The sequence below is a fragment of the Thunnus maccoyii genome, chromosome 1, assembly GCF_910596095.1.
Source record: "Thunnus maccoyii chromosome 1, fThuMac1.1, whole genome shotgun sequence".
NCBI lineage: Eukaryota > Metazoa > Chordata > Actinopteri > Scombriformes > Scombridae > Thunnus > Thunnus maccoyii.
Window position 1 is genome coordinate 17,139,374 of NC_056533.1, and position 27,919 is coordinate 17,167,292.

Genomic DNA, 27,919 nt, shown 5'->3' on the forward strand with positions numbered 1-27,919 from the left:
TCAGTAGGAGACAGTAGAACAAGGTCATCAGCATAAAACAGAGGCTTCACCTCTCTATCAGGGAGGGAGAGACCAGGAACATTGATCCAACTGAACAGCAGGTTCATTTATATACACATTAAATTAAGTTAGTTGAGTTAAATTGCAACCCTAACAAACACTTCTTCTCTGGATGAAAAAATCAGTTTGTTTGTCTCCAATTTAATAGCAAACCTATTTTCCAAATACATTGATTTAACCAGATTGTACATTTTCCCCCGATACCACAATGATAAAGAACTGTGACATCATCAACGAGCTGACGATGTTGATATCTGCACTGTTACATCATCAGTGAGCTGAAACAAATGTCTAATTCATACTGTTATTTTACATCATAGATGATGTAATCAGTTAAGTTGATCTTGAGGACGTCGTAGCTGAGATCAAGAATGATCTCAGTCAATGGATGTCTAATAAACTGTACAACAAAATTTTGATCATTTTTGATGCCTTTTGAACTCGGTGATCATCAAATTAACGTTTAAAGGCATTTATTATATGTGAACATGTTGTAACGTTATTGTTGGGTGTTTATTTTCTGTGTGTTTAACCCTTTTTAAGACTACATCAAAAGTTCTTTACAACCAAATAAAATGAAGCACAACTCAACATTCATCTGTTCAGATTACAGTAACAAAATCTTTCAAAGAAAATGCTGGATTTGTATTTGTTTTTATTTTAAAAACATATCCTTTTATCATACACAATAAATTAAAAATCCATGATATTCATAATGACGAGAGAAAAACAGACATACATGAAGATAAACTAAGGACTTAATGACATAAACATGAGACAATAAGCAACCTGATGTAAAGCAGCCAAAGCCACCATCAGACCAACTGTTTGACATGTGCTTGATTTAAAGTGTAGTTTTTATTCATTCCTAATTTCTACAATGTTAAAAAATGTAAATAAACATATAAGAGTGACGTCTTCATGCTTGTATACAACTATGTCAACCATGATGACCTTTACAACAAGGTAAAGAAACTTTCAAAACACATTTTTTCATTAAATCTAAATCTAATATGTAAAAAAAATCCCCAAATTGAAGTGGTTTTAGTTGAGAGCTTCGTGTGTCAAAACTGTTTGATGTTGAGAGACAAACAGTATCTTTGGAGACAAAATGAATCAAGCACACATCAGACAGTTTCACATCGTTGCTAAAACTTGAAATGCATTTGACCGTTTTTACCACAGCAGTCAGTCAGTCAGGTTTTCATGTAAACAACATTTAAAATAAAGGACATTACGCTGTCAGATAGGTAATTTATCTGAAAGGTGAATGCTGGATGAGCAAGTGTAAATTAAGATATGACAAGATATTTATGCTCCAGATGATTTAACTGAACTAACAGAAAGTCTGTTCAGAGTATTTCTGCCTGGCTGTGTCTGTTTTTTAATCTATGAGCATGAACAATGATAAACAGCATTTTTCCACATAAACTAGTAAATCCGTGATGTCATCCACATCAACTTGTCTCATTTACAAATATACAAATCGCTGCAAACAGTACTGCTCATGTGTACTGCTCACAAGTTGCCAGTGTATTGTAGCTTAACATGATAATATTAATAATAATAATAATAATAATAATAATACAGTGAACAATGTAACGGATGCTGAATATGATACCTACTTCAATATACATATAATATCTCTTCATAAATGAAATACTCTGATATTCTGTTGGAGAAAACATGCGTCAGTCTCTATATACAGAAACACTGTACAGTGTATACGATGCTGTAGGAGGGAAAGGGCAGAGATTTAGAAAGACAGAGAGCGTGGTGTTAAAGAGACAGGCAGGTAGATGTGAGGGAAGGTAAGAGGGAAAAGAAATGCAAGAGAGGAAGGGATGGAGGGCAGGAGGGGAAGTTTGTGCAGAGGCTCAGCAGGTCCAGGCAGAATGTGGAGGAGGTGGCGATGAATGTATTTACCAAGGGACGCTTACTGGGAGAAAAAATGTGCAAGCAGGGGGTGCAGAAGGCATGAAGGGAGTGCAAAATGCATGGGAGTCAGTAGACTGTTAAGTTTATTACAGGGGAGCAAGCTGTTAAGTAGGTGGTATAGAAGGTTAATAGGAAATTAGAGAAGGTGGATGGAGAGATAAGTATGTGGTGAAGTAGTGTAGATGGCAGGAAAACAAGTAAGAGAGAGATAAGTTACACAAATGTCAGTAATTCTCATCCTGATTCAAGGGCTAGCTGGGGTTTGGTCCATTAGTGGAGTAGGTTGTTGGAGAGTGTGGGGGGTCAGGAGGTCGGGGTGGGGGTGGGAGGGGAGGGGGCTCTCTTCAGGTGCAGCCATGACTACGAAGGTTCAGAAGGTTCCGTGCGAAGGTCAAAGAGGAGTCAGGGAGGAGTCACCGGCATAGCAACCTGAACCCAACATCATCTGGGTCCCACATGGCTGTTCTTCTCCTGGTCTTCACAAACCTGTCTGAAACACACTGACCGCACACACATACACACACATCAAGAGAGAAATTAAACTTATTAGCATGGCTGTATGTTGTAAGCACATGTGTATCAACAATGAGGATGTAAGTACCCATTAATCATGTTTCTATTTTTCATACTGTCAACAAATCTTACAAAAAAAGCAGAAACCAACAATGAACTGATCCTAATAACAAGCCTAATGTAGCAGATTACTCTGTGACATGAAACAGTATCCAAAAACTATTAAAAATGCATCAATGAGCCACATCATAGCTCTGGATGACACATTTCTTCATTATGAAGGTTTTTTTTAGATTAGTTTTTTTGTATTTTGCATTTATTTGATAGTAGAGATGCAGACAAGCAATGCAGGGAAAGAGGGAGAGGAGAAAGACCTGCAACAAAGGCCCTCAGATGGAATTGACGTTGCAGTTACGTGCTATGCGTCTTAACCACTCAGCTACCAGACGCCCCACTGAAGTTTATTTCAAGTCAATCCCACAAACACAACACTGTCCTGCTGGGATACTCACCAGATCCACAGCAGAAAGCAGAGCCGGCTGTTTTAGGAAACGATTTTTCTTTTTTTTTTTTCATGACCTGTTATTCTAAAGGTTTACAGCTTCAATAGAAACCAGTCAGCTTGAGAGGAGAGAAACAGACTGTTGAACTGTTAGTTTTGGTCTTTTTGTAGGATTGTTGATAATAACAAAAATATAGAATGTTTATTATTATTATTATTATTATTATTATTATCCTTTAATTCACTAGTAACTGTTTATGAACATTAAAATCCTCTTAAATAGCTTTAATGAAGAATGAAAAAATCCAACAGATGCTTTCTTTCACGTTTGGTGAAAGCTGAACCACATTTGTGGAATTTATGACAAAACCGCAAGTTTTACAAGCCCTAAAAGTCCCCTTCACTCTGGAAATGAATTCAGACTGCAGGGTTTGTAAATCACATGATGAGTGACAGGATTGTAGAGGAGAAGGAGAGGCTGAGTGCAGCAGACGCGCTGTGAGCGATGACCAGAATTTCAAGTCGCTCAAGCTGCACATAAACTCTGCTTCTGACGCTCTTCTTCGTGTGAAATAAAATTGGTATCTCAGAGAAATCAAATGAATATCAGGAAAATCTTTAAGCTCTAGTAAAAAAATCTGACTCCATCATCTCATCATGCAAACACATAATAGTCCAAGGACAAACACATTGGTTCTCTGGCTCTTTCACCTTGTCTGCGTATGTTACTGGGTGCGCCCACTAGCAGCCACACTCCTGGGTGCCCTGTGGCTGAGCGCGACGAGGAGAACGAAGCTGTCGTAACGCAGCATCGCCATACTGGATACCTGACCCCATCCTCTCTGGATCCAGCTCCCCTGAAAAAGAAAGAAAAATGATGAAGTGAGAGGGCTGGACTGATGTTCTCCACCAACTCTTTTTCATTATAAAGTTAAGAATGCAGTTGATACGGTGCCGGTAATCTTCAAAATCTGCCATGAAATTACCAATAGTCACATAATGGGAAAAAACAAACAAACATGTCATTAAACAAAAATAATAATAAGAAAAAATTAAAACACTTCACATTTTTTATACATAACATTAAAAAAGTTGTGTATAAAAAATGTGGGTAAATTGTATTTTTCTTCTGCTGCATCCTTTAGTAACACTGTTGAACTGTCTAGTTTGCCACTGATCTCAGCACACAGACGTACTTTCACACTGTTGGTACAACTCAAGTCTCTTAATTGAATCCACTTTTCCTTCACTTGCATCCTTTCCTTGCGTCTTAGACTCTCCCACTGAGGATTCATGGAGAGATGCAAAGAAACCATGCGAGAAGAGAGGAAACGAGGAAATATGTTTTTAGAGAAATAAGACGTCTTTTCCTCTGAAGCGTCACATGAAGCAACATCAGTTTCTGATGATGGCAGCAGCTGATCACAGCTGGATCAGCTGGCAGTTGGCTTTAACAGCTGGAGCAACTTCTGATGGAGTTTGTGTCTGCACACATGTGCACTGTGCTAATACTAATAAAGACACACAGTTATCACTGCCAGAGCAGCTGTTTTCTCTCTGCAGCCTGTTACCTGTTTAACAAACACCTGCACATGAATAAAAACCTGCATTCTGTATTTATACTGTGTCCTGCTCAGAGGCACACGAACCATCTCTACTGGCAGAGTGTGTTTATATTATTAATTCATTGTTTGCGTCTGTACTTATTGATATTCTGATTGTGAATCAATTATTTAATAACTGAGAATATGATCAGTGTCTTTTGAACATTGGAAATTATTTATTAGGCTAAATGTTTCAGGGGAAAAAGGAAATTATGTAACTCAACTCAAACCTGACGCTCAGGAATTTTTCAGCCTCACATGTGACTGAATGGAAATGATGACAAATGATACAAAATATAAACGTGTTTAAAAAGTGTTTCTTGCTGACAGACAGAATCCCTGACTTTAATTTTATCCATATTAAAAGTTAATGGGGGAAATAACAGATTATGAAAAGAAAAAACTTAAGAGAGTTAACTCTGTTATCTGTCTTCACTCCTGTATGAAATTGTAGTGATGTTGTGATGTATCAGATCAGTCCGATCAGCTGCAGTGTCCAATCAATAACTGATATGCAATAAGAGGACGTGTCAGCTGGTAGAAGACTTCTGTGAAGGCTGCTCTCATGTATCCTTGCTCATGGCTCCTCAGAGCAGGAATGGGAGACTTTAGACGGCCTTCAAGATGGCAGACCGGAACAACTTCCGGTTCAAGTGAGGATCAAGGAGCGAGGAAATAACAAATAACAGACTTGAGATGTACCCTGTGATCGTATGTCTGATTGTTTTGAGGCTTGTCCTGGAGCAATGCTGTAGTTAGGTGAAGAGTTTATAGTTGGGGCTTGTTAGTGCTGGAGATATGGTCAATTCCTGACTTCATGTCTGTGAAAAATCTCCTTGAGAACTGCTACAGTCTGGGGTCGGGATTCATACCTAAGCCTGTCTTGTTGAGCCTGTTGAGATAAGAAGGGATTTAGAGTCGGGGGTTACAGTTATGGGTGAGGATCAGAGTTCCTACCTGACTCTATCTTGTTGAGGATTTTCCGAGCACACTGGACAAAGGCCTCTTCGACGTTCTCCCCTGTTAAAGCGCTGGTCTCCAGGAACATCAGCTCTGAAACACACCCACACACACACACACACGCGCGCACACACACACACACACACACACACACACACACACACACACACACACACACACACACACACACACACACACACACACACAGTATTTCAGTCCATACAATCATTTTACTGAAAGCAGAGTAATTCTTTGCAGAACAGAAGTAAATTGCATTACTGTCAGGAAAATGTTGTACTAAGGACTTGCCAAAAGAAATTATGTCCTTCCTCTAACGATGACTCAAGGCCTGGTGCTCCTTTCTACTGACTAAATAAAGACTTTGCAGAGAGAGAAACAAACAAGCAGTCTCACTTGATCACAGACGCTCGATCTTACCGTTCTCCTGAGCGAAGCGTGAAGCTTCTAGGAACGTGACCTCTCTATCAGCGTCCAGGTCCTTCTTGTTTCCACACAGGATGATGACGATGTTCTGACTGGCCAGCATCCTGGCATCGCTCAACCATGTAGTCAGAGCGTTGTATGTCTCTCGACTGCAGTGTAGAGAGACGGAGACAAAGACACAGAAAGAAGGAAGAGACAACAGGGTACAATTTAGAAAAGGTGAAGGGAGTCTATTAATGTGAGCTGGCAGGAAAAGAAACCAAGAAGGGACTTGACATAGACGCAATCTGAAATCATGTTTGCTGATTTACCTGGTGATATCATAAACCAGCAGCGCTCCTGCTGCTCCTCTGTAGTAACTTCTGGTCACAGACCTGACAGACAAACACATAAACAGACACACAGTCAGGACCAGCAGGCAGACAGACATATTTTAACTTACAGTCATACATTTACTTAAACACCTTACAGTTAGAATAATCAATGATTTGCCAACAGTTTATTTATGTTGGAATATTTTCCTACCTGAACCGTTCTTGTCCTGCAGTGTCCCAAATCTGCAGTTTGACCATTTTGTTGACCACACTGATGATCTTGGAGCCAAACTCCACTCCAATTGTGTGGTTGGATTCATCCTTAACTGGGAAACAAAAATCAGACGTTCAAGCAATCTTGTCATTATAGATAAACAACTGCAACACGTGATCTTATCTTTTCAGCATGATGAATCATTCTGAGGTTTTATTCATAATGCTACAAGATGAGGCATTGTGTACTAAATCTCTCTGGACATATCCTTGTTTCTGAACTACACTAAAAAAAAAAGTTTAACAAATTTTCACATATTGGTACGTGTTGATTAGATTCACCAGGTTCATTGATTTTAACACATTCAACACTTTACTGTGTTACAGCTAACAATGAGTGTAAATTGCTACTAAATCAGGATGTGGGTGTTGTCTGAAGAGCTATGTCAATATGGAGCAGAATTTTACTTATTTCTAGCACCGCTAGACAACAGTACAGTAGTTTATGAACAGAAGATTGTTTTCTAAATATTTCTGACTCACATCTCTTCTCGATGAACTGGTGCAGCAGGCAGGATTTGCCAGTTCCAGCATTCCCAATCACCAGGAATTTAAACAGGAAATCTGGGGAGGAAACACAGAAATTACAGCACTGATATCCTTTACACACAACACAACACAACACAACACGTCTGCTGTTCTGTAAGTATCAGAAAGTCTGACAATAACAACAAAGAAACCGCAATACAGAAATGCTGGATATGAGTTTGTGGTCATTTGGAAAAAAAATAAAGGGTCACCCTTACATAGTTTGTCTAGCAGAGAGAACCACTGACAGGTATATAATACACCCTGCTCAGTCTTGGTAACAGTTCTTTAATAATAAAACTTAAGGGATCTCTCCCAAAAATGTTTATGTTATAGGTTTATGTTGAAAAATGAATCTCAACTGATACATTATTAATGAATTTTTGAACTCTTAGATGTTGCTATCAATGTTGGCCCCAACAATCAGTCTGGCTTTGGTCATAAAATCATAAAATATGGCAGAACAGAATACAATATTGTAATATACAGCTATGTGGTGTACAATTATGCACAATTATGATAAAAGTTGTTTCCACATTCACTTTTTATTATATTATATTTTTTCAGAGTAATAACCAACTTGGCTTCCCTAATACAGATAAAAGGTAATTCATAATCAATAATCAACTGTGGGAATAAAAACACATCTCATTTTGTGTTTACCCACAAATCAATACACTTTCACTAGCATATGTAGATACTACTGAGACTATACAGTGTAAAAATGGTGAAGTCAGGACAAAAATTGTCTCTTAAAACAGAGTTATGATCTTAATGGTGTATCCAAGTTTCCAGCACACTTTCTGGTTTACAGTACACACGGCACAATCAGATCTTAATGTCAGCTTTATCATCCTCAGCCCTGTCCCCAGAACTCCTGAGCAAACAAACTCGACACATTTTGCCAACATAACCACAGTGTAATACCCCTGAGATGTTACTTAACGCTGACAGGGCATCTTTAAGGCCAGTGTAGCCTTCACCAGCGGCTAGGTTAGCCTGCCAGCTATTTATTTACGATGAGAAAAAAGCCCCTTCGGCACACCTGCCTCATCCCATCTCTGTGACTACATGAAGATGTTGACGGTGGCCACTTGTCAAATAAACAGACTACTTACCGTAAGACTCCGACATCGCCAGTGTGGCGTTTTGACAGCGAAAGGGAATGAAGGGAGAAATGGAGGGTTGACAGATGGATAGCTAGCTAAGGAAAGGAAAATAGTCCTGTTGATGATTTCCGCGGATTCCAGCTGGATTGTCCACCTCCGACTTCCCGTACGTGGTTTGTCGTTTGAAAATAATGTCTTTGTAATGTGGCAGGCTGGCGCAGGGTGGTGCTGCTTCACTAACTACGCTTTTATTGAATTAAAGTCAAATTTCTTTCCACAGCGTTGAAATGAGTTGAAATGCTGTCGTTAGAGCGAGAGCGTCGTTTAAGATCCACATTTAAAGAGTCGTGGAATATAATTCTAATGTAAAGAATTAAAATACTACCGATTATAATTAAAATTAAGTTAAAATATCTCCATATATCTCCACACTCCGGTGCAGATGGTGGCGGTGATGTTGCATTAACGTTTCTCAACCGCCACAAAAACCTCACCGGAAAGAAGAAAGCTAAACAAACGGCTGGTGAGCTAGCAGCTAGCCCAGCAGCAAAGCTTTATTTAGCGGAATATGGCTGCTGTGCTCCCCGTCAGACCGCCTTGCGACAGCAACCCCGCTACTCCTGGAGCCCAGTCCATAAAGGTGACATTTATACTCCGCAGACAACACGACTCACGGTTATCTCTGTTCAGGGAGCTCTGCATCGTCGCTCTGATAGCTAACAGCTAAGCTATTTAGCTATCCAACGGCTACCTGAGTCCATGAATGACTGTTAGCGACGTTAGCGTCACCCCTTTGTTTTGTTTCCAGCTGTGTAACGAATGATTAACCTTTTCAGGACGGCTTATATTTGCGTGTTGGGCAATAATATTTTTATACAGTCTGTAGTGTTGGGTCTATAAACAGAGATTTGTGTCGTTTTTTAATGTAAAAAACACATAACGTGATTAACTAACGTTTCTGTGCATGTAAGGTCAAGTCTGTAATTGATGATACTAATCACCCTCTCCCATCAACACATTAGATTAGATTTAACTTTATTGTCATTGAACAAATACAAATACCGAACAACCAGATGCAGTTGTGCATTTTAGACATAAAATGCTGATGTGCATGATATAAATTACTATGTGCAGCTTACAAAGATATATAAGATGTAGATATACAGATATACATTTGTGGAAGTGATGCAGTATGTTATATAAAGTGACGTTGTGGTGAGTAAACAGTTCAGCAGAAAAAAAGCCTTTCAGTCTGCTGGTGCGGGAGCGGAGGCTTCTGTGTTAAACAATGAGGTAATCCATATTGATATTTATGTAACGTTAGCACACACATTCAGCTGTTTATTATATAATTACCTGATAACAGTTACTATAGTGGAGTGTTCCGTTAGCTGCTTGTTCTTTTCAAATACTCCTTCAGTCCCCACTACAGACAAATCCTAAACGTCAAAAATGAATCATTTTAGATCAGTTTTCACACGTTAATGTAGACTAGACAGACAGATAGTCAGATACTTTATTGATACCAAAGGGAAATTACAATGTTACTGCAGCCGACAATGACGTAAAAACAATAACGTAAATGCAATAAAAGGCTAAATTATACACAGTAATTAAAAAACTAACTCAAATAGAAAAAAATAAATAGAACGGAAAGAATATAATGGTCAGGTGGATATTGCTATGATAGTACAGTGCATGATTGTTCATAGATGTCAGAGTTGAGTGTATCAAATATTGATACCTGAATAATCTACACAATGTATATATAGCAGCAATATATACAGACAGTACCCCAAAGATGATCAAAATATGAATCTGAAATACAATAGATGTGATGGACGATGTAATAAGATGACTGTTCATTTCGAGGTTTTGCTGTTGCCTCATTGCAGATTTGACAAGTAATTTTCTCTGATGTGTGAGAAGTGATGCTTAGGTGTCCAAAAATGTGAACCACAGGGGAGGTGATAAACAAATATTTCTCTGCCATTTAAAAAAAAAAAAAAAAAAAAAAAAGTCAAATCACAAATAGTGACCAAAAAGTGCCCACAAACAGCAGCAAAGCAATACTCCAGTGTGAGAAAGTTGGGCTTAACAAAATGAGACGGTCCTCCTCTCTTTCCTCTCAGTTCATTACATATGAGTCCATTTTCTAAACAGAAGCATGCTTTATCCTATTTGCCAACATCACCTTATATCATGGTTAAACATAATTAAGATGGTATTCTTTTCTTTTTCTCTGCAGGAGGATATAATAGAAGAGGTATCCAATGATGGCAGCCAGCCTCCCAAGAGGAGGAGAATGGGTTCAGGCGACAGCTCTCGAAGCTGTGACACCTCCAGCCAAGAGCTTGGGTGGGTTGGCTTGTAGTGTTTGTCATAGAGCAGTAATTTGTCAGGGGGCATGTTGAAACAGTCTCAAGTATTTTTTAACTGGTCTTGATAACCCGAGGGTTTCAAAAAATGTACATATGCATATATGATCAAACTGAGAGCAATGACTGTTTAGTACCTATTATATTCTCTATGCTGCCAGACAACAGTCTTTATACTCAACCCCTGTTGTCCCCCTCACCCCTCGTCCAGTCCAACATATTTCCCAGCAGAGAACCTGACAGAGTACAAATGGCCGCCAGATGATACAGGAGAGTATTACATGCTGCAGGAGCAGGTCAGCGAGTATCTGGGAGTCACATCCTTCAAGAGGAAGTACCCTGGTATGAACTGGAATAAAAAGCTGTTACCTCTGTAGTTTTTTGTCTGCTTTCATGCTGTTGTAATGATAGTCTTTGTCTTTTCCATTGAGCTGTTAAGGAGAATTACTGTAACCTGTTCCCTGACCAGAGGTGTTGTTTTTTTTGTTACTCTTTAGATATGGAGAGGAGAGACTTGTCCCACAAAGAGAAGCTCTACCTGCGCGAACAGAACGTCATCACTGAGACACAGTGCACTCTGGGTAGGAACCACCTCCAGCCCTAATACTGTCAGACCAGCTTGAAGTACATAGGTTTTTCACTACATTGCAGAAAAAAATCCTAGCATTCTCTTAACATGGTGCGTTAGGAGTTTTAATGGTCAGGTACCTTGTTTATGTGATTTACTCCGTGAATAACATTTGATTGTGCAAGTCATCAGTAAGCTTGATGCAGTGAAAGTGTGCACAGGATCTGAATGCTGTTTGTTTGTTTCCAGGTCTGACAGCTCTGCGGAGTGATGAGGTGATAGATCTGATGATAAAGGAGTATCCCACCAAACACTCTGAGTACTCGGTCATACTGCAGGAGAGAGAGCGACAGAGAATAGCTAAAGAGTACTCTGTAAGTACACAAATAATATGTACATCCTAGGATTGATGACTGCTGTTACTGTTATTCTTATTTTACAGTAATGCATTTAATGAAAGTCCTCCACATACATATATTCACATGCTGCTTTGTCTATTGTCCTTTCATAGCAAATGCAGCAGCAGAACCCTCAGAAGGTGGAGGCCAGCAAAGTACCTGAGTACATTAAGAAGGCAGCTAAAAAGGCTGCAGAGTTCAACAGTAACTTCAACAGGGAGCGTATGGAAGAGAGGAGAGCTTATTTTGACCTCCAGACACATGTAAGTCCAACTTAAGATAACAGATGATTTGGTGAACTGACTGAGTTTCGATGAGGATCTTGTGACCATCATTGAAGGCATACATTAGGCACAGACACAAGCACGTCCATTAAAATCAACTGAAGCTGCTACACTGACCATGGAAGCCGTGCGGACATTGCACTGCTCATGTCTTTTTTTTTTTTCTTTTTTTTTTTCCTACATGTGGCTACACAGCCCTCCACCAGGTAAAATCTACATAGAAGTATGTAAAAAAAAAAAAAAACAAGCACAAACTGTTTAAAAATGATTAAAATAAATACTTCATTGTACCAGAGGCAATGTGACGCAGAAGTCACCTTGTTGGGTTTTTTTTACATTGCACATTAAAATAAATCAATCAAATCAATGTGTATCCATGATCTTGTAGTTAAAACGATCTAGTTAATTAATTCAGTACCATTTAATATAGCCTAGGCTTTCAAACCCTGCATAAGCAACTGCATTATCACTCGGCAAAACTCAATATGCATGCAGTGACGGAGATGAGGTTGGTGTAGCAGGTAGAAAACCCCTCTCTGTCCTGCCTACATGACGCATCGCATCCGTGCCTGGTGTATCTCAGCTGTTACTCTGTGATGACCAGCTCTAGTTACACATACGAAGACTTCTGTTTCTAATCTGAATCAAAACTTGGTTTGTTGCTCTTTTAAAGAAAGAGGGCAGAATTTCCCCCAGAAGTAGAAGTTAGGAGGAACTATGATGATCTTTACCAGTATACATCACATCTGAACCAGTAGATACATAAAGACCATGTGTGTTGAATTCTAACTTTGCTGTCAGTCTTTCATCATCAACAACTTGGACCTCACTGGCTTGTTTTTGGTATTATAACATTTTGACATGCTTTTTGTTTGGTGTGTTGTCCCAGATTATCCAGGTGCCCCAGGGAAGGTTCAAGGTGCTTGCTCCAGAGCTGACCAGGACAGGGCCCTACCCTGTGGCTCTCATACCAGGACAGTTCCAGGACTACTACAAAAAGTACATTCCTCCCAAATCACATGTAACCTTATTGTGTTTTCTGCTTTGTTGCCATGCTGAGTGTTTTGCCCTGATGCATTTATCATATTGTCCATAACAGGTACTCTCCCAATGAGCTGCGGTACCTGCCGTTGAACACAGCTCTGTTTGAGCCTCCACTGGATCCAGAGCTCCCTGCGCTGGACTCAGAACCCGACTCAGACGACGCTGAGGATGGCAAGGATGAAAAAAAGAACAAGAACTCATCTGTAAGACATGAAGCTGCCACTGGACGCTTGTTCATACATCCATTCTGGACTAATGATGTTTTAATGGTAGAAATCTACCATGCGGCAATTGTACTATGCTTTGTAAAAGTGAAAAGATAAGATTCATTAAGCTAAAGAATTACTGTGATTAGCTGGGAGAAATGCAGCCTTTTCTTTTTACAGTTTTCATTTATGTTAATGGTTAATCTGATGCAATATCATGACATTAAAGAAATCATAATTAATTGTAGCCACACTGGGAAGGCTTGTGTGCATCCATAGGCTGAAGAAATAAAGGTTCTGGTTCGATCTCAGAACTATTAACACAACAAACCTGAACTCAGACAGTTGTGTACATCATTTTTAAATCCCTCTCTTGTGCTTAACTCTCTCCCCCTCCTCTTCCTCTGCAGGACAGTTCTTCAGGCAACACATCAGACGTGGAGAGCCAGGAGGGAGGAGGCGGACAGGGCCACAAGTCCAAGGCCAAAGACAGGACATCCACGCCGGGCAAAGACGGCCATCGCCATTCTGCCTCCCACAAATCCACCCCAGGGTACAAGGTAGAGGACAAAACCACCTGAACTCTTCTCCAACAACAGCAGCAGCACTTTTTTTCTACCCCCCCTCCTCCTCTTTCTACTACTACCACTCCCTTACTCCATCCATCCCGTCAACCCTCCCTAGCTTTCTTCACTTTGTTCTCCGGCTTCTACAGTTTGTCAACATTTCAGCTGGGACCACCTGGTCCACACACACACACACACACACACACACACACACACACACACACACACATATACACAGTCACACATTGGGGGTCCCGTCTTCAGTTTTTGTTTTTATGATTGCCACCTGGCTTTTTTTTTTCCTCCTTCGTACCAGACTGTGAGCAATAAGAACAATTTAAAGGAACAGTTCACGTGTTTCTTTCCACTGCACTTTCACTTTTTTTTTGTTTTTTCAGCGAAGACAAATTTGAACTTTAAAAGTTTTTCCTTTTTGAATGTCTTCAATATACCTCTTGTGTGTCCTCACTTGTCAAAAAAAAGATACTTCCAAGACAAGTAAGTGGATGTTTTGGCTGCTAGTTTTTCTTTCACATTTTTGAAAAAAACATTTTTGTTACTCTGATATAGAAAATATAAACCACACACGTTTTGTGGTTGCTTTTAAAAACTAGTTGATGTTAACACCAGAGAATTTTAACATTTATACCTGAAGTGTAGAATGCACTTAACCCTAATGTTTAAATTGTGTATTGGTACAATAATATGCTTTGTTTATACACCATGTGATGTACTGTTAATCTGTTAATAATTATCGGAGAGCTGTTTGGGCTTTACTTGTCCCTATAATGTCAGTGTGGAGAGATGAGGACATGCTGACCTTGTTCACACTGTTGCTGAGCTGAACTAGAAGTAGTGTGTACGCTGCTGGGCAAACCCATATCAGCTAATCTTGCTTTAACACCAAGTCACAGCACATCTTTAGCAGTTATTTTAAATTTAAAAGGTTTATTCTAAATAAACACCTTGACTTTTATCTACTTGTTCAAGGCTGTCCCTCGGTCACTCCACTCTTCTTCTACATGGTTTTTGTTTTATTTTTCCAATCCTCAAAGTTGCAGATGAAAAATTCCAACACCTAAGTAAAAATATGGCTACATATTCCCGTTAATGAAAAGTCCAGTTGAGTTCAGCTCAGCTTTGTGGTGTGGACACGGTCCTTTTCTAGTGTGTGTTTGCCAGTTACCAGTTTCACAGTGTGTTTAAGTTTGACTACCCAGTACCAGTTGAACAGTCCTTTACTCATCTGATCATTTTGCACATGGTTTGAATCGACCCAGCAGGAGCAGAGTTTAGTGGACATGTTGGGAGCCAGAATTCATTAGTGTCCGTGTACTATGTCAATTTGTGATGAGTACAAAAGGACTTATAGATGCTATAACTTCAGACATTATATTTATAAAAATATAGTTTGCAGATGTCAAAAGGTATGATGCATAACTTTGCAACCTGGGTAAATCTGCCAAAGTAAAGTGCACGTAGAGTTCATCTCTTTTTCAGTGGTAAAGTATATTCTCCATAGCCATTAAGAAAATCCCTATTTATAGATGAAAGGTTTTATGATTTCTAATGGTTTTCAATGTTCCCAGAATCTGTATGTGACAGTCAGTGATGCAGGCTGCTAGCTGATTAACGTTACTTCGCTCTGGTCTGGCTACCATCTACAGTATATGCAGTGGTTTACAGTGACCTCATGATTGGTGAAAACTCTCTAAAGTGTTTGAGTAGTGTGATATTTTCACAATGCAGCTCATGAATAAAAACAAATTATGAAGAACAAAGATGAAAATAGATGAATTAATTTCCTTTACTTAGAATAATTTTGTTCAGAGTGTCGTACATGTTGCATGATTAAAACAAATCTATATTTCATCATTAAAATAAAATAAAGGTTAATGATACCAAGTTGGGAAATGAATTGCTATAAACATAAATGGATCATGATGGAGATAAAAACACTTCATTTAATGCAGTCATAATGTGACTACATCATATTATAATCATTGTTGATATTTCAGATCTTTTTAACCGTGTTGCCCTTGATATTGATTCTTCTGTGATGTTGAGGAGATGAGAAAGTGTAATTTGTGTAATTTGGGATTTGAGCGTCCTGATTATTACTAGGAGTTTGAAGGTTGAGCAGAGTTCAGTTTCAATAGATACACTCGGCACAGCTAACAGGTTAGCATTTGTATCAATGGCTACTAACTTTATTACTTATATTGACAGCTGAGACAGACAATATATTTGATGACATATTTCATGACATAACAATAAAAGTAATAGTCTATACCTACAGAATATCCCTCTTATATCTTGTTGTCCATTAATCTTAAAACTCTAAAATCCACCAGCTGTGGAAGAGCCAGTATCAACCAGTAGAGATTTCCCACCTAAAAGACCTTTTTCACAGCACGTTTTGACACGTCAAAGCAGGAAAAGTACAGGTGCAATTAATAACATTAAAGATGGCTGACTTCGGTTTACTTGTTCCAATTTCATGACTCTGGTATAGTGCGTGATGGTTCATCGGCACGGCTTTCTTGATCAGTTGCACCTGTGATTTTTCTGCTACGACAAGTCAAACTGTCTGCTGTGAAAAAGGTTGAATGAAAATCCACAGTCCTCTTTTCATGCAAAAATGTATTTGAACATTTATTTGAAGCTAATATGAGGCTTCAGCATTCCAAATTAGTGGATATCTATATATAAGTTAGTCTTTTTAGTGCCAAATTCCCTCTTTTTGTTACGATCCTTCCACTGTAGCTGAACAGGAAGAGGAAATGTTTTACTAAAAAGACTAACTATTGAAGATATCCTCTTTATTTGACTAACTCAGACAGCTGAAGCCTCAGATTATTTTCTGAGAGACATTTAAATCACTTTTTGCTCTAAATTAGGACTGTGGATTTTGTCAGTATGAACAGGAGGAATGATTATAGCGAGCAAAACCTGTTTTAGTGTACATATGAACACCTGACTATTATTTTAAGACAGACTTGGAAAAATTTTGATTCTATCCTTTAAAGTAGTAGTATTGGTAGAATATGTATGTCTATATTCACACTGTAGTGAAGCAATTCAAGGGGCTGTGTCCAACTCTTCTCTTTATTATTTCCCTTTCCTGCTGCTGTTTTTCTCCTAGTTTAGTTCTGCTTTGGTTCTAGTCTTGGATTTCCATCATTACCAAACTTAATTGATCCATTGTTTTGTTTTTGTTTTTTAACCATTAGCCGTCTAGTCTAATCTGCTCTTCCTGTCAGGGGACATTCTAATGAAGGATGTCACAAGTGTTTAATGCAACTGGACATGATGTAAGTATGTAAGACTACAGATTTAGTTAATTTTCGGGATACACACTTACTTCATGCGCTTCAGACAAATATTGTATGCACAGATTTTGACTCGTTAAAAGTTTGGATAAAGACTGTTGCAGTCCAACCATAAAATCTTGCTCAGTCTTCTCTGTTTTAATTCTGTGGCGGCTTCCTATAGAGGCGTTAAAAAGAGTTAAATGTTTCCAAATATTTCCATTGTGACATCCTGATTTAAATGTCCCCAAGTCTCCTTATCTTTCCTCTTTGACCCCTGTTGAACTCAGTGGTATGTTGCATAAAAAGCAACTCTTCAGACATCCATAGTCATAAAACACAGTTCAAGAGTGGAAATAAAAATTTCAAACTCATAGAGTGGACAGAAGTTGTGATTGTGTCCATCAGCATATTGATTCAAGTCTACAATTGTCAAATATTTGTTTGTCAAACAGCCTTGAACATTGTTACATGGTAAATAATGGGAGCTGCAGGGATGACATCACTTAGATTACAGATGCAACATGCTTGCAAGAGGGTCTGTTAGACACCACATGCCGTTCTTGTTTGTACCCTGAGATATATTTTAATCTCCTGGTACTTTGCACACTGTTGCAGTTTAATATGCTGAATTCTGTTTAAGTTTATGTGTTTCAAGTGTATAAACCAGTCAACATGTAATTCATGTACTGTGCTCCCAAAAGTAGAAGATATAGTGCTCTTTTTGTTTTTGTCTTTTGTCTCCAAAGCACTCAAAATGCATTGAACTACTACACTGTACTGTATATTGTCCATGACTACAGGATACCCGTTTCTGGCTGGTTTTTATAGCATTATTCTGCCCTTGCAGCCTAAGGTCATTCCCAATGCTATATGTGGCATTTGCCAGAAGGGTAAAGAGGCCAACAAGAAAGGCAAGCCAGAGGCTCTCATTCACTGCTCCCAATGTGATAACAGCGGTAAGTTCATGCACTTCGTTTTAAAGGACACTTCCCTGCACTGCTTGTGTTGTGTTTGTATTTTTGACTTTAAGTTCAAGAACTATTTTCCAGTATTTGCAACATAACATCAGCAGAATTTAGCCACATCTAATACTAAGTGTCTTCATGTTTTCTCAAATTACGTTGACTCTGATTCATTATTCATCAGTGTTGTTTTTTTTGGTGTTTTTTTTAATTAACTGATGATTGAATAATATTTAGCTGATCCCAGATGTTCGTTGTCTAATGAATCAGCTCTTATCAGTGAATTGAAATGTTCAGTTGTCGTTGTACCACCAGTTAACTTCATTTCATTGTCTCGAGTGGAACAGCTGAAGCCTTCAGATCTGTATAAGCAAGTTTTGTACTTTCAGGAAATTGTTTATACCTTGTTTAAACACAGTGTGAGTGTTTACATTCAGACAGTAAAGCTTGTGTTATTTCAGGTAATATATATATTTCACTGTTCAAATGATTTACAGTTACTGTACACCTACATACACATTAGTTATTCATCTGAAGGCTGCGTCAAACACATTTAATGTTCTGTTCATACAGTAATTACCAAGCAGGTGTGACGACATGGAGAAAAAGACCAAGCCTGTCACTTAAGATAGTCATAAAACTAGTTATAGACATTTTAGAAAACAGTCTAGATGTGAACAGATTCTAGATAATGCTCTCTTAAATAACGACGTGTCAGTGAGACACGAACATCATGTCTGTCTGTGTTTTGCTGTCTCATCTGCCTCCTTGTGTGTGTGCCTGTTGCTGTGTGGATGTGTCATGTATTTATTTCTGTCTTTGGCTCTGTTTGTGTGTGTGTCTGCGTACTTTCTTCTGAGCATGTGTTTTTGTGTCCATAAACTTTAGGCCACCCATCCTGCTTGGACATGAGTGAGGAGCTGGTGGGTGTGATCCAGACGTACCGCTGGCAGTGTATGGAGTGTAAGACGTGCACCGTGTGCCAGCAGCCCCACCATGAGGACGAGATGATGTTCTGTGACAAATGTGACCGAGGATACCACACGTTCTGCGTGGGCATGGACTCCATACCTAATGGTCAGAGGATGAACATGCATACAGGCACTTCTTCTTTCTACTTGTCTTGATTTTTTAAAATAATTATTCATTCAATTTTTCTGTCTCCTCAGGTCTTTGGGTATGTGAGGTGTGCGACAAAAATTTCACCACACCCAAGAAGAAGGGAGGAGCCAAAACACCCAAGAAGTCCAAGTCGGCTCAGAAATGACCGACGGCATCATTAACTACAATACCTTGACCAAATTCTCATTTGTATAATCGTTTACAGAAGCTGTAAAGTGTTAAAGGATCAGGGTGGAAATTGAACGTCCTCAAAAGCTTTCTGAATGACTATGACTATCTGAAAAGTCCGGTCTTTGATCTAAATTTAATCTAAAGTGTAGTTCCACTACCAAAAAATACCAAAAATTGTTGTTACTGATTTACAAGTCGTTCAATACACAGACTGCCACGAGACAACAGCCAAGTCTGAATGAGTAATCTTTGCTGTGAAAGCTTTGTTTACATCAGTAATGTCTGAAAACACAGAAGAAAGGCTGGCGTATAATTTCAATCACAATCAGTTTAGAAACACAGAATTCCTATTTTTTACCTGTAAAGTCAAACTTAAACCATGTTTATTAATAAATCTCAAATGTATGTACTAAAAAATGTCAGATTAGGCATTAATTTAAGCATAGTAACTGGTCTGTAACGTTAGGGACTGACTGACATCATACATGAATAATGTTAATTGAATCCATCCAACTCTGTCGCACTAAATCCTGGTGATCTGCTAACCACTATCAGTGTGAGTGCATTCCTACTTCATTAAACCAACTCGTCTTGTAGTTTCTGTCTCACATCTCTGTGACCAACAGCGATAAATTGTTTCAGATGAACAAATGGTGCTTTTGATCTTGTACTACTGAAACAATCAGGGTTAACAAGAGTTCGCTCATTTATTTCTTTCAAAACAACATTTTTGTATGTTTTTTTTTTTTGTATCTCATAAACTACAATATGTTTTTTAATTAACGTTTATTTAACGATGCAGGCCAGTAAAGAGCAATCTTATTTAAACTCTTGTCCTGTGTAATAAAATGTAATAGACGCTGGCTGTGATCTACGGCTGCAGCAGTTTTCAGGTATTTATGTTTGAGTCTCAATAATTGAAATAGTAAAGTGTCTCACTTTACATGTGTTAGTTTTGTTGCCAACCCTCCACTATTAATTATTACACAAATGTAACCACTCACTGTAATTACATTGAAATTAAGCGTCCACAGGCTACTATAAATCAACTGATATTTTTGCAATCAGCTTGAAAGACGTTTTTTTTTTGTTAGTTTTTTTTTAAGTCTGTCAATTTTTTGTTGTCCTGCAGTGGTTGTTACATGGAAATGTTAATGGAATATTTGTTGATAATAATGTCATAGTCACTGAATACTGAAGTGTTTTTTTTTTTCAATAAAAGCTACTTTGAGACTAAAAAAAGACTCATTAATTCCTTATTTGTTGTACACCGCATATTAATCACAATAGTTTTTCTATAAACATGTCACAGATACAGTTGTATAAATGTGTGCTGTGCTTGATATACGGTAAAAACTAATGAAGACCTTCAATGTTCTGTTCTATAAAAACTCATAGAAGACATAATTGGGATGTTTTGATGCCAAAAATCAAGATAATCTGGTTGCACTGATTGGGTGGCTGCACATAGCTTATGCATTGTGAACATACATTTCAAAAACAAGTGTTTTACATTTTATGTAATGAACAAAGCTTTAAAACTGTCTCATACACACAACCGCTACTGCAACATGAAGGAGTGACTGTTGAAGCCTCCACTTTTTTGAGTGACCAATTTGCAGGAAATTGCAAATAATGTAAATTATTTTGCCATCCATTTGTACTTCTAGTAACATTAAGCAACATTGATTTTATAAGTATTACAGATAAATTGTCAGAGAGTAACATCTTAAAACTTTGGACACGCCTTCCCGTTCCCTTGAAAATCCAAACTTCTGATTCGGACTGTATGTTTTGGCAAATAGAAAAAAAGGTAAAATAGCATATCAATATTATTTGGTATTGGCATCTAATAATTATATGTAATAATAATAATGCATTTAATTTGTACTGCACTTTTCATTCACAGTGAATCTCAAAGTTCTTCAGCATTAAAAATATATAATGAAGAAAATAACAGGAGTTAAGATGAAAAAGTGTCCCTGAATAGAAAAGTTTTTAGAGGTTTTCTGGGGTCTGTGCTGCCCTCAGATGGTTAGGAAGGTTGTTCACAACTGTGGTGCAGCGGAGCAGAAGGCTCGATCCCCCCGTAGGCGTAGGTAGGGAAATGTCCTTACCCATATCAAGGTGTTGGTGGATTGTCTCTAACAATATTTTTACTGATCTCAAACAATTTAAACAATCTTTAACTCCATGTAATGTTAGTGGTAAGATCTCTGCAGAGTTGCCAGGTTTGTGTGTTTTGGGTTTTTTTTTGCAGAAAAGTGCGCTATTATGATAAAGAGTGAAACAGCAGGATATGTGGGATGCTCGACCTGATGATCTGGCAACCCTCAACTTCAAGCTGTAGGCATTGTTGACTAGCAGCAGCCCGGCAGCAGCAGTAGTGGAGTCCGTGAGGTGGAGAATCTGAAGTGTTTAGTATTTATAATTTAAACCTTCCAAACATCACAGAAGTGAAAACGACTTTACTGGACAAAACTAAGATGATCTGATATTATATTTAATTTCAGGAGTTAGGTGTTTTAGCTAATTTGTGATTATTCTCAGACATGCTGTTTAATTAAACAACTTTATTACTGTTGGTGAAAATTCCTCCCAAAAGCAAATTAAGACATCTGGTCCTTTTCAAAGAAAAGCCAAAGTGTCAGTAACAGTTGAGCTTAGTTAATAAGAAGGTTCTGTAATCAATCCAAACATTAATCTTTGGAATTAGTGGGAGACATATTTACTATTTAATGCCATCTCTCCCCTTTTCCATGAGTAGATCAAGAGCTGTTATTCCATATGTCGTTAAGACATGAACATTATTTATAAGCTAAATTAGCCACAGCTTGTCCAACTGATCTGTTTGTGACTGTCAGGCATTATTTTATGAAAATCCTGTCAGCAGCAGCCTGAGCAGCACAGAGACACACAGACAGGTGAGCTGCAGCCACTCAGGTGAGCTCTGATGTCATAGTGAAAGATCTAACCATAAACTCAGGAGCTGAATGAAAAATAATCCAAATAGAAGTTTTTGAGATGATTTAAAGATAAGTTTGAGCATCACTGTTGCTCTGTCATGAAACTCTTGAGTTGTGTCGTCAAAATCCACAAACTGAGAGAAGGACAGAATCTCAGATGAGGTTTGAAAACGTTACAGCAGCTAGTTACAGAGCAGCACATTATCTACAGGTTTCTATACATTTATTTTATTGTAACATTTAATGTTATTTTTAAATGTTAAGTTTAGTCTCAGTTTAATAGTTAAGTAGTCTATCAATAAAATAAAATGTAACAATCAGAGAAAAAAATCATTATACAAGATACAGGAAAGTCAACAAATGCATAATCAGTTAAGTTAACATTTTGCATGAAAGAGATAAAAGTGATAGAGAGCAAGTACACATACACAATTATTTTGGCCGTTTGACAAAAATGTCCCTACCAAAGTCAAAACCAAACCTACATCCTTGAACCCCCCCATGGTGTGGAGCTTATCACTGGGGGCCAAGAGGAAAAAGACCTTATTACAAATGTAATTACTTGTTATTGAAGTTATATATTCCTCTTTTAACTGAAACAAACAATAAAGAATAACCTGATTTTGCACTGCGGAGTGTAAAAGTATTGATCTATTCCTGTCGTGTCAGCATGCGGCCAGTGGCGGCGCTCACACACAGAGACTCACTGAACACAGCAGGAGAAGAAGAAGCTGCCATATTGCAGTGATACAGCGAGTTTACTGACTGAAGCCTAGACACCGCTCCGTTTCTATATCTAAGATGCTTTCGGCGCAGAGTTTTGGAGACCCTGGGAAGATGAAAGATTATCACTACACTGGTCCCGTAGAGCACCGTTTCTCACCGTACGCTTTCAACGGAGGGTGAGTGTGACGTTTAAACCGCTGGCTAGTTAGCCTGCTTGCTAACTAGCTAACCAGCTTAGCAATAACTTAGATGCCAACTGAAACAAAACAAAGGTTGAGTTCATAAAAGGTATGAAAGCAGAGCAGCGTTTATTTTCCCAAGACATAACTTATCTTCATTTTAGTTTTATATTCTAGTAAAACTGGAGATCACATATTTAATAGGGATATAAAAGTCACGGTTTCGGTTTCGGATGTGTAGCTTCCGTTAGCAGGTAGCTGACACAGCAGTAACTCTGCATGTTCACATTATGTGAGCTGCCAGAAGATGAATGAACTCACCTGTGCTGTATTTTCTTCAGGACTGTGCTAGCTGTTGCCGGGGAGGACTTTGCCATCGTAGCCTCAGACACCAGGCTGAGTGAAGGATACTCGATCCACAGTCGGGACTCTCCAAAGTGCTACAAGCTGTAAGTGTGGACCGTCACTGTCAATGAAGGACAGTTTAAAAAGACAACATGTTATATCTAATTAATCAAATACATCACATCAATAATGATTAATTTTCTGTAAATGAACCAAAAAGCTATTATCAGTCATATTTATTGTGTCCCTGCTGCTGAAGTCACAGCAGTTATACTTTAAAGGACTTAACAGTTTTTCAAGTCTGTCTTGAAACAATAGTCAGGAGCCAACATGAACATTGAAATGTTTTTTCTTGCTTTTATCATTTCTCCTGTTTATATTGACCATTAAAAGATCCCTTCATAATGCACTTACAATGTAAGTGATGGAGGACACAAGCCTCTGTGCAAAAATGTATTTTTAAAAGTTTATCTGAAGCTAATATGAAGCCTCAGCCATCCAAACTAGTCAAATCAAGAAGAAGTCTTTCAATGTTAGTCTTTTTAGTGAGTCAAAAGTCCCTCTTTTTGTTACTGTGCTTCCACCGCAGCTCAACAGGGAAACACTGTCCGAGGAAACACAGAGAGGGAATTTGATGCTAAAAAGACTGTAAATGTGTCAGATATCCACTTGATATGACTAACTCAGACTGCTGAAGACTTATAAGATTCACATAAACTTTTAAATGCATTTTTGCACAAAATGACTGTGTAGGCACACGGTGGATTTTGGCCTCCATCACTTACATTGAAAGCGCTCCTCTAACTAATGTTGTTCTACTAGCTGCAGTGCTCCTCTGTGAAGAACCATTTGGCATCTAGGGATAAAATTACTCATCACCACATGAATCACAACCAACTTTAAGGACTTTACTGCTCTGACTGTCACTCATTTTTGTTTCATTTTACAGGACAGACACGACTGTCATTGGCTGCAGTGGTTTCCATGGCGACTGCTTGACTCTGACTAAAATCATTGATGCCAGACTAAAGGTGAGCTGGCGTCTTGGTTTCAGTCTCTCTTTGGTTTCATCCTCAAACTTATCAAATTCAGCTGACTCCACTAACTGTCTTTGTCTGCTGATCATAGTGTTCCAGGAATTAATATTCTAATGCGTCTTTTTGCTTTTAATCAACACAATTTGAATTATTCCATAAATCTCATACAAGAAGCAACTAGAAGGATTTATCTGTACATTATGGATATTTGTCCTGCAAGACCTATAGTTGGTGTCATAGGTTACTTAATATTTACAAAACAACAACAACACATAAACTGACGGTCCTGCTTCTCTCTCAGATGTACAAACACTCGAACAATAAGTCAATGACCAGTGGAGCCATCGCAGCAATGCTGTCCACCATCCTGTACGGCCGGAGGTTTTTCCCCTACTATGTCTACAACATCATCGGAGGGCTGGATGAAGAGGGCAAGTACTTCAACGCTACTGATACGCATATGCACTTGTTTGTGCCAGTAAAAAGTTGTTGTGGTTGTTAAGACTGCCATGATTTCAGGGGGGCAGTGAATGTTGAGCTGCTGTTTGAGTCAGTGGGTTGTTGTTTATATTGTGCTGTATGTATAACACTGTAGGTTGTATTGTCATTGTTTCTAAGATTTGTTTGTTTTTATTCATAATGTCTAATTTCTGTGATGTAGGCAAGGGAGCAGTTTACAGCTTTGACCCAGTGGGCTCCTATCAGAGAGACACCTACAAGGCTGGAGGATCAGCCAGTGCAATGCTTCAGCCACTACTAGACAACCAGGTACATAACACACACATTCACACTCTGCTGTTGCTATCCACAGTGGACAGGTGGCAGCTGAACATGGTACAGTTATGTCTGACCTCCTTTTCACACTTTATTATCCCAGATTGGTTTCAAGAACATGGAGGGTGTGCAGCATGTTCCTCTGACTAAGGACAAGGCGATTCAGCTGGTCAAAGATGTGTTCATCTCAGCGGCAGAAAGAGACGTCTACACCGGAGACGCCCTTCGGGTCTGTGTTGTCACTAAGGAGGGCATTGATGAGCAGACTATACCACTGAGGAAGGACTGAAGAGGAGACATGATGTTTCCCGCTGTCTCTGCTTTCCTTCTCTGTTTGTTCTTTCCACATTTACCATGCTGGTCGGGTCCCTTTACATCAGATCTCTCTCTTAAATAGGAGTGTTGTTCCAGAAGTTGGCTTTTAGTAGCCTCTTATGTTAGGCTTCAACCAGGGAACTTTGTATTCCATTTTTTTGATATCGGTTCACTTTTTGCATTCATTTGAAGTTGAAACTTTTCTCCCTTTTTCCACAATTATTCCCTTCAATCTTTGCTATTACCAGATCCTTGTATTTGTGGTTTGCCAACCTGATTCTAGATCAGCACTCCTGTTCTGAGAAGCCAGTTCTTCGCTCCCCTTGCCTAGAATTTTCCATTATGTTTTGAGGATACAATACTCTGCTTTTCTTTTTACATTCTTAATAAATGTAAAGAATTGAAAAATCTGCTCTCGTTCATTTCACATGTTCACACAGACATCACCCTAATGAGCAAAAACATAATGGGAAATGAAAATAGTTGTTTATACTTTGAAATTTAGAACAAGGCTGCAGCCACGACAACTAATACATCAATGAATGTGTGGAAAATTACTTCTTGTACTATTAAGTTTAGATTTATTTTACATTACAACAACTGTAATGAATTCTGAAGTCGTATAATGTTATGTACTGTAACCTAACTAGACAAGAGAATAGAAATTTACTTTTCAAATACTCGTCCTGTAATTGTTTTAACTCCTCCACCTGGTCTTGTGACAGTCAACCTCACTGACACCTACGTCAACTAAAACTAAGAAGGTGCCTGTATTGTGTGTGTTTTCCTGATGCTATTGATTAATTAATGTCATGTACTTTTTCTTAGACAGCAGATGAAACAGAATTGGTTTTGGCAGTTTTCTTTTAATGAAAGACAAACCACACACGATCAAAAGTATGTTACATTTTTATTTGCACCTGGAATATTTATGCCTCCTACTACAAAATAAGGAAATAAAATTAAAGGGTTTTGGTTATAAAAATGCAGTTCACACTGATAATAGGATATTGGAAATTACCAACAACTTGGAGGAAAAAAATCAGAATGATGTGACAAGAATTTCTCCATGATGAATACTTAAAGGATAGTTTTACTTTTTCAACTACATCTTATAAATAATACTCTCATGCCCACATGTACACCCAAAGAGTTACTGGTTGCTGTAATGATTTCTCATGTCTGTACCGTGTACAGATCCCTTCCTAACGTGTCTCCAGTGTGAGAGAGAGGACAAAATCCATCGTCTTGTTTTTGTGTAAAATTCATCTGAAGCGAACATGAAGCTTCAGCAGTCGGATGTAGACAATTGAAGTTATAATATTCCAAAGTTAGTCTTTTTAGTACAAAATTCTTGCTTATCTGTGATAGGATAGTACAACAAAGAAAAACAAAGTAATGAATTTCCTGCTTGATTTGTCTCACTCAGACTGCTGAAGCTTCATATTCTCTTCATCACAATCTAGAGCAGAATACATTTTGTCTGAATACGACCTGATTTTGTCCTCCATAATTTACAGTCGAGACACATCAGTACCATTTTAATGCCTCCCATTAAAACATAGATATACATCTTTCAAATATTAAAAAGCAAGAGAATAATAATAATACCGCAATATAATATCTACTGCCAGACGACACAACAGAAGGAAAGAAGACAGGTGGCATCCTGTTATTTTTACTTATTTTTTTCACTGATATAATGCTACATGGCTGCTACAGGAATTGTTTCAAACTGGTTTTGTGAAATGCCATTTCGCTTTGCATGTCAGAGCATGTAGTTGAGTGTTAGTTTGAATTGCGCTCTTCTGGAACTTTTTAGACCTACTTTCTACAGTTTAGGATACAAACTGATGGCATATTGCTGCTATTGTGACAAAAAACATGCAACTCTTTCTGAGCAGAACATAGAATTGAGACACAAAGGACATGTTTGAACACTGTGCTGGAAATCAAATCAACCAACCTTCCAGCCACTTGACCGTGTCAGCTCTCACATCTGGAACTCCTCCTTCCTGACAGAAATTCATTTTTGCTGAGGATTGTGTTGCCTGAGGCACTTTTTCCAGAAGTGGCCCACCCCACCAACACCAGCCTGAAAGCTGGAAAAACAAAACTCTATGTTGACATGATGCACTGTGCACTTAAACTCGCTGTTCACCAAATGTTGATGGACTCACATTTCTTCAAATTGGAGCGCTTCTCTGCCATGATGAGCTGCTTTCCCAGGTCCTCGATAGTCACTAATGTTCAGATTTAAGGCTTCACTCTCCGAACATGATGAAAGTGAAAGTCTTTCATGTATATATACTGTACTGT

At 38.4% G+C, this 27,919-nt stretch overlaps 3 protein-coding genes across 4 annotated transcripts; 2 read left to right on the top strand and 1 right to left on the bottom strand.

The window, feature by feature from the left end:
* Positions 1–736: 736 nt before the first annotated feature.
* Positions 737–8,335, bottom strand: rab4a (RAB4a, member RAS oncogene family). Of its 2 annotated transcripts, none has more exons than XM_042406010.1 (8): positions 8,255–8,335; positions 7,092–7,172; positions 6,547–6,661; positions 6,333–6,395; positions 6,016–6,170; positions 5,575–5,670; positions 3,725–3,870; positions 737–2,488 (listed from the first exon to the last, which is right to left on the bottom strand). In XM_042406010.1, exons 1-7 carry the CDS (start codon positions 8,268–8,270, stop codon positions 3,755–3,757), a joined length of 642 nt encoding a protein of 213 aa, XP_042261944.1. In that variant the 5' UTR covers positions 8,271–8,335; the 3' UTR covers positions 737–2,488; positions 3,725–3,754. The 2 variants fall into 2 exon arrangements, with proteins under 2 accessions (XP_042261944.1, XP_042261935.1); XM_042406001.1 differs by having other exon boundaries at positions 737–2,498.
* Positions 8,336–8,797: 462 nt separating this feature from the next.
* phf10 (PHD finger protein 10) lies at positions 8,798–20,494 on the top strand. Its single transcript, XM_042405990.1, has 12 exons — positions 8,798–8,885; positions 10,494–10,603; positions 10,835–10,965; positions 11,121–11,204; positions 11,441–11,565; positions 11,703–11,852; positions 12,763–12,872; positions 12,973–13,120; positions 13,534–13,683; positions 17,851–17,959; positions 18,854–19,042; positions 19,135–20,494. The coding sequence occupies exons 1-12, from the start codon at positions 8,814–8,816 to the stop codon at positions 19,230–19,232; spliced, it is 1,476 nt and encodes a 491-aa protein (XP_042261924.1). The 5' UTR covers positions 8,798–8,813; the 3' UTR covers positions 19,233–20,494.
* A 2,434-nt stretch (positions 20,495–22,928) lies between these two features.
* psmb1 (proteasome 20S subunit beta 1) lies at positions 22,929–26,008 on the top strand. Its single transcript, XM_042410677.1, has 6 exons — positions 22,929–23,126; positions 23,471–23,578; positions 24,424–24,505; positions 24,813–24,942; positions 25,173–25,279; positions 25,389–26,008. The coding sequence occupies exons 1-6, from the start codon at positions 23,026–23,028 to the stop codon at positions 25,572–25,574; spliced, it is 714 nt and encodes a 237-aa protein (XP_042266611.1). The 5' UTR covers positions 22,929–23,025; the 3' UTR covers positions 25,575–26,008.
* Positions 26,009–27,919: the final 1,911 nt, after the last annotated feature.

What these genes read in the sequence shown, in the direction of transcription:
- rab4a (XM_042406010.1), bottom strand. An exon ending in CCAGTTCATCGAGAAGAGAT is followed by an intron (nt 6,662 to 7,091) that starts GTGAGTCAGAAA and finishes TTTGTTTCCCAG; the next exon opens with TTAAGGATGAATCCAACCAC. An exon ending in ACGCTTCGCTCAGGAGAACG is followed by an intron (nt 5,671 to 6,015) that starts GTAAGATCGAGC and finishes GGTGTGTTTCAG; the next exon opens with AGCTGATGTTCCTGGAGACC.
- phf10 (XM_042405990.1), top strand. Translation starts at nt 8,814, where the DNA reads ATGGCTGCTGTGCTCCCCGTCAGACCGCCTTGCGACAGCAACCCCGCT. An exon ending in CTTCAAGAGGAAGTACCCTG is followed by an intron (nt 10,966 to 11,120) that starts GTATGAACTGGA and finishes GTTACTCTTTAG; the next exon opens with ATATGGAGAGGAGAGACTTG. An exon ending in AATCCACCCCAGGGTACAAG is followed by an intron (nt 13,684 to 17,850) that starts GTAGAGGACAAA and finishes CTGCCCTTGCAG; the next exon opens with CCTAAGGTCATTCCCAATGC.
- psmb1 (XM_042410677.1), top strand. Translation starts at nt 23,026, where the DNA reads ATGCTTTCGGCGCAGAGTTTTGGAGACCCTGGGAAGATGAAAGATTAT. An exon ending in CCGTACGCTTTCAACGGAGG is followed by an intron (nt 23,127 to 23,470) that starts GTGAGTGTGACG and finishes TATTTTCTTCAG; the next exon opens with GACTGTGCTAGCTGTTGCCG. An exon ending in AGCCACTACTAGACAACCAG is followed by an intron (nt 25,280 to 25,388) that starts GTACATAACACA and finishes TTATTATCCCAG; the next exon opens with ATTGGTTTCAAGAACATGGA.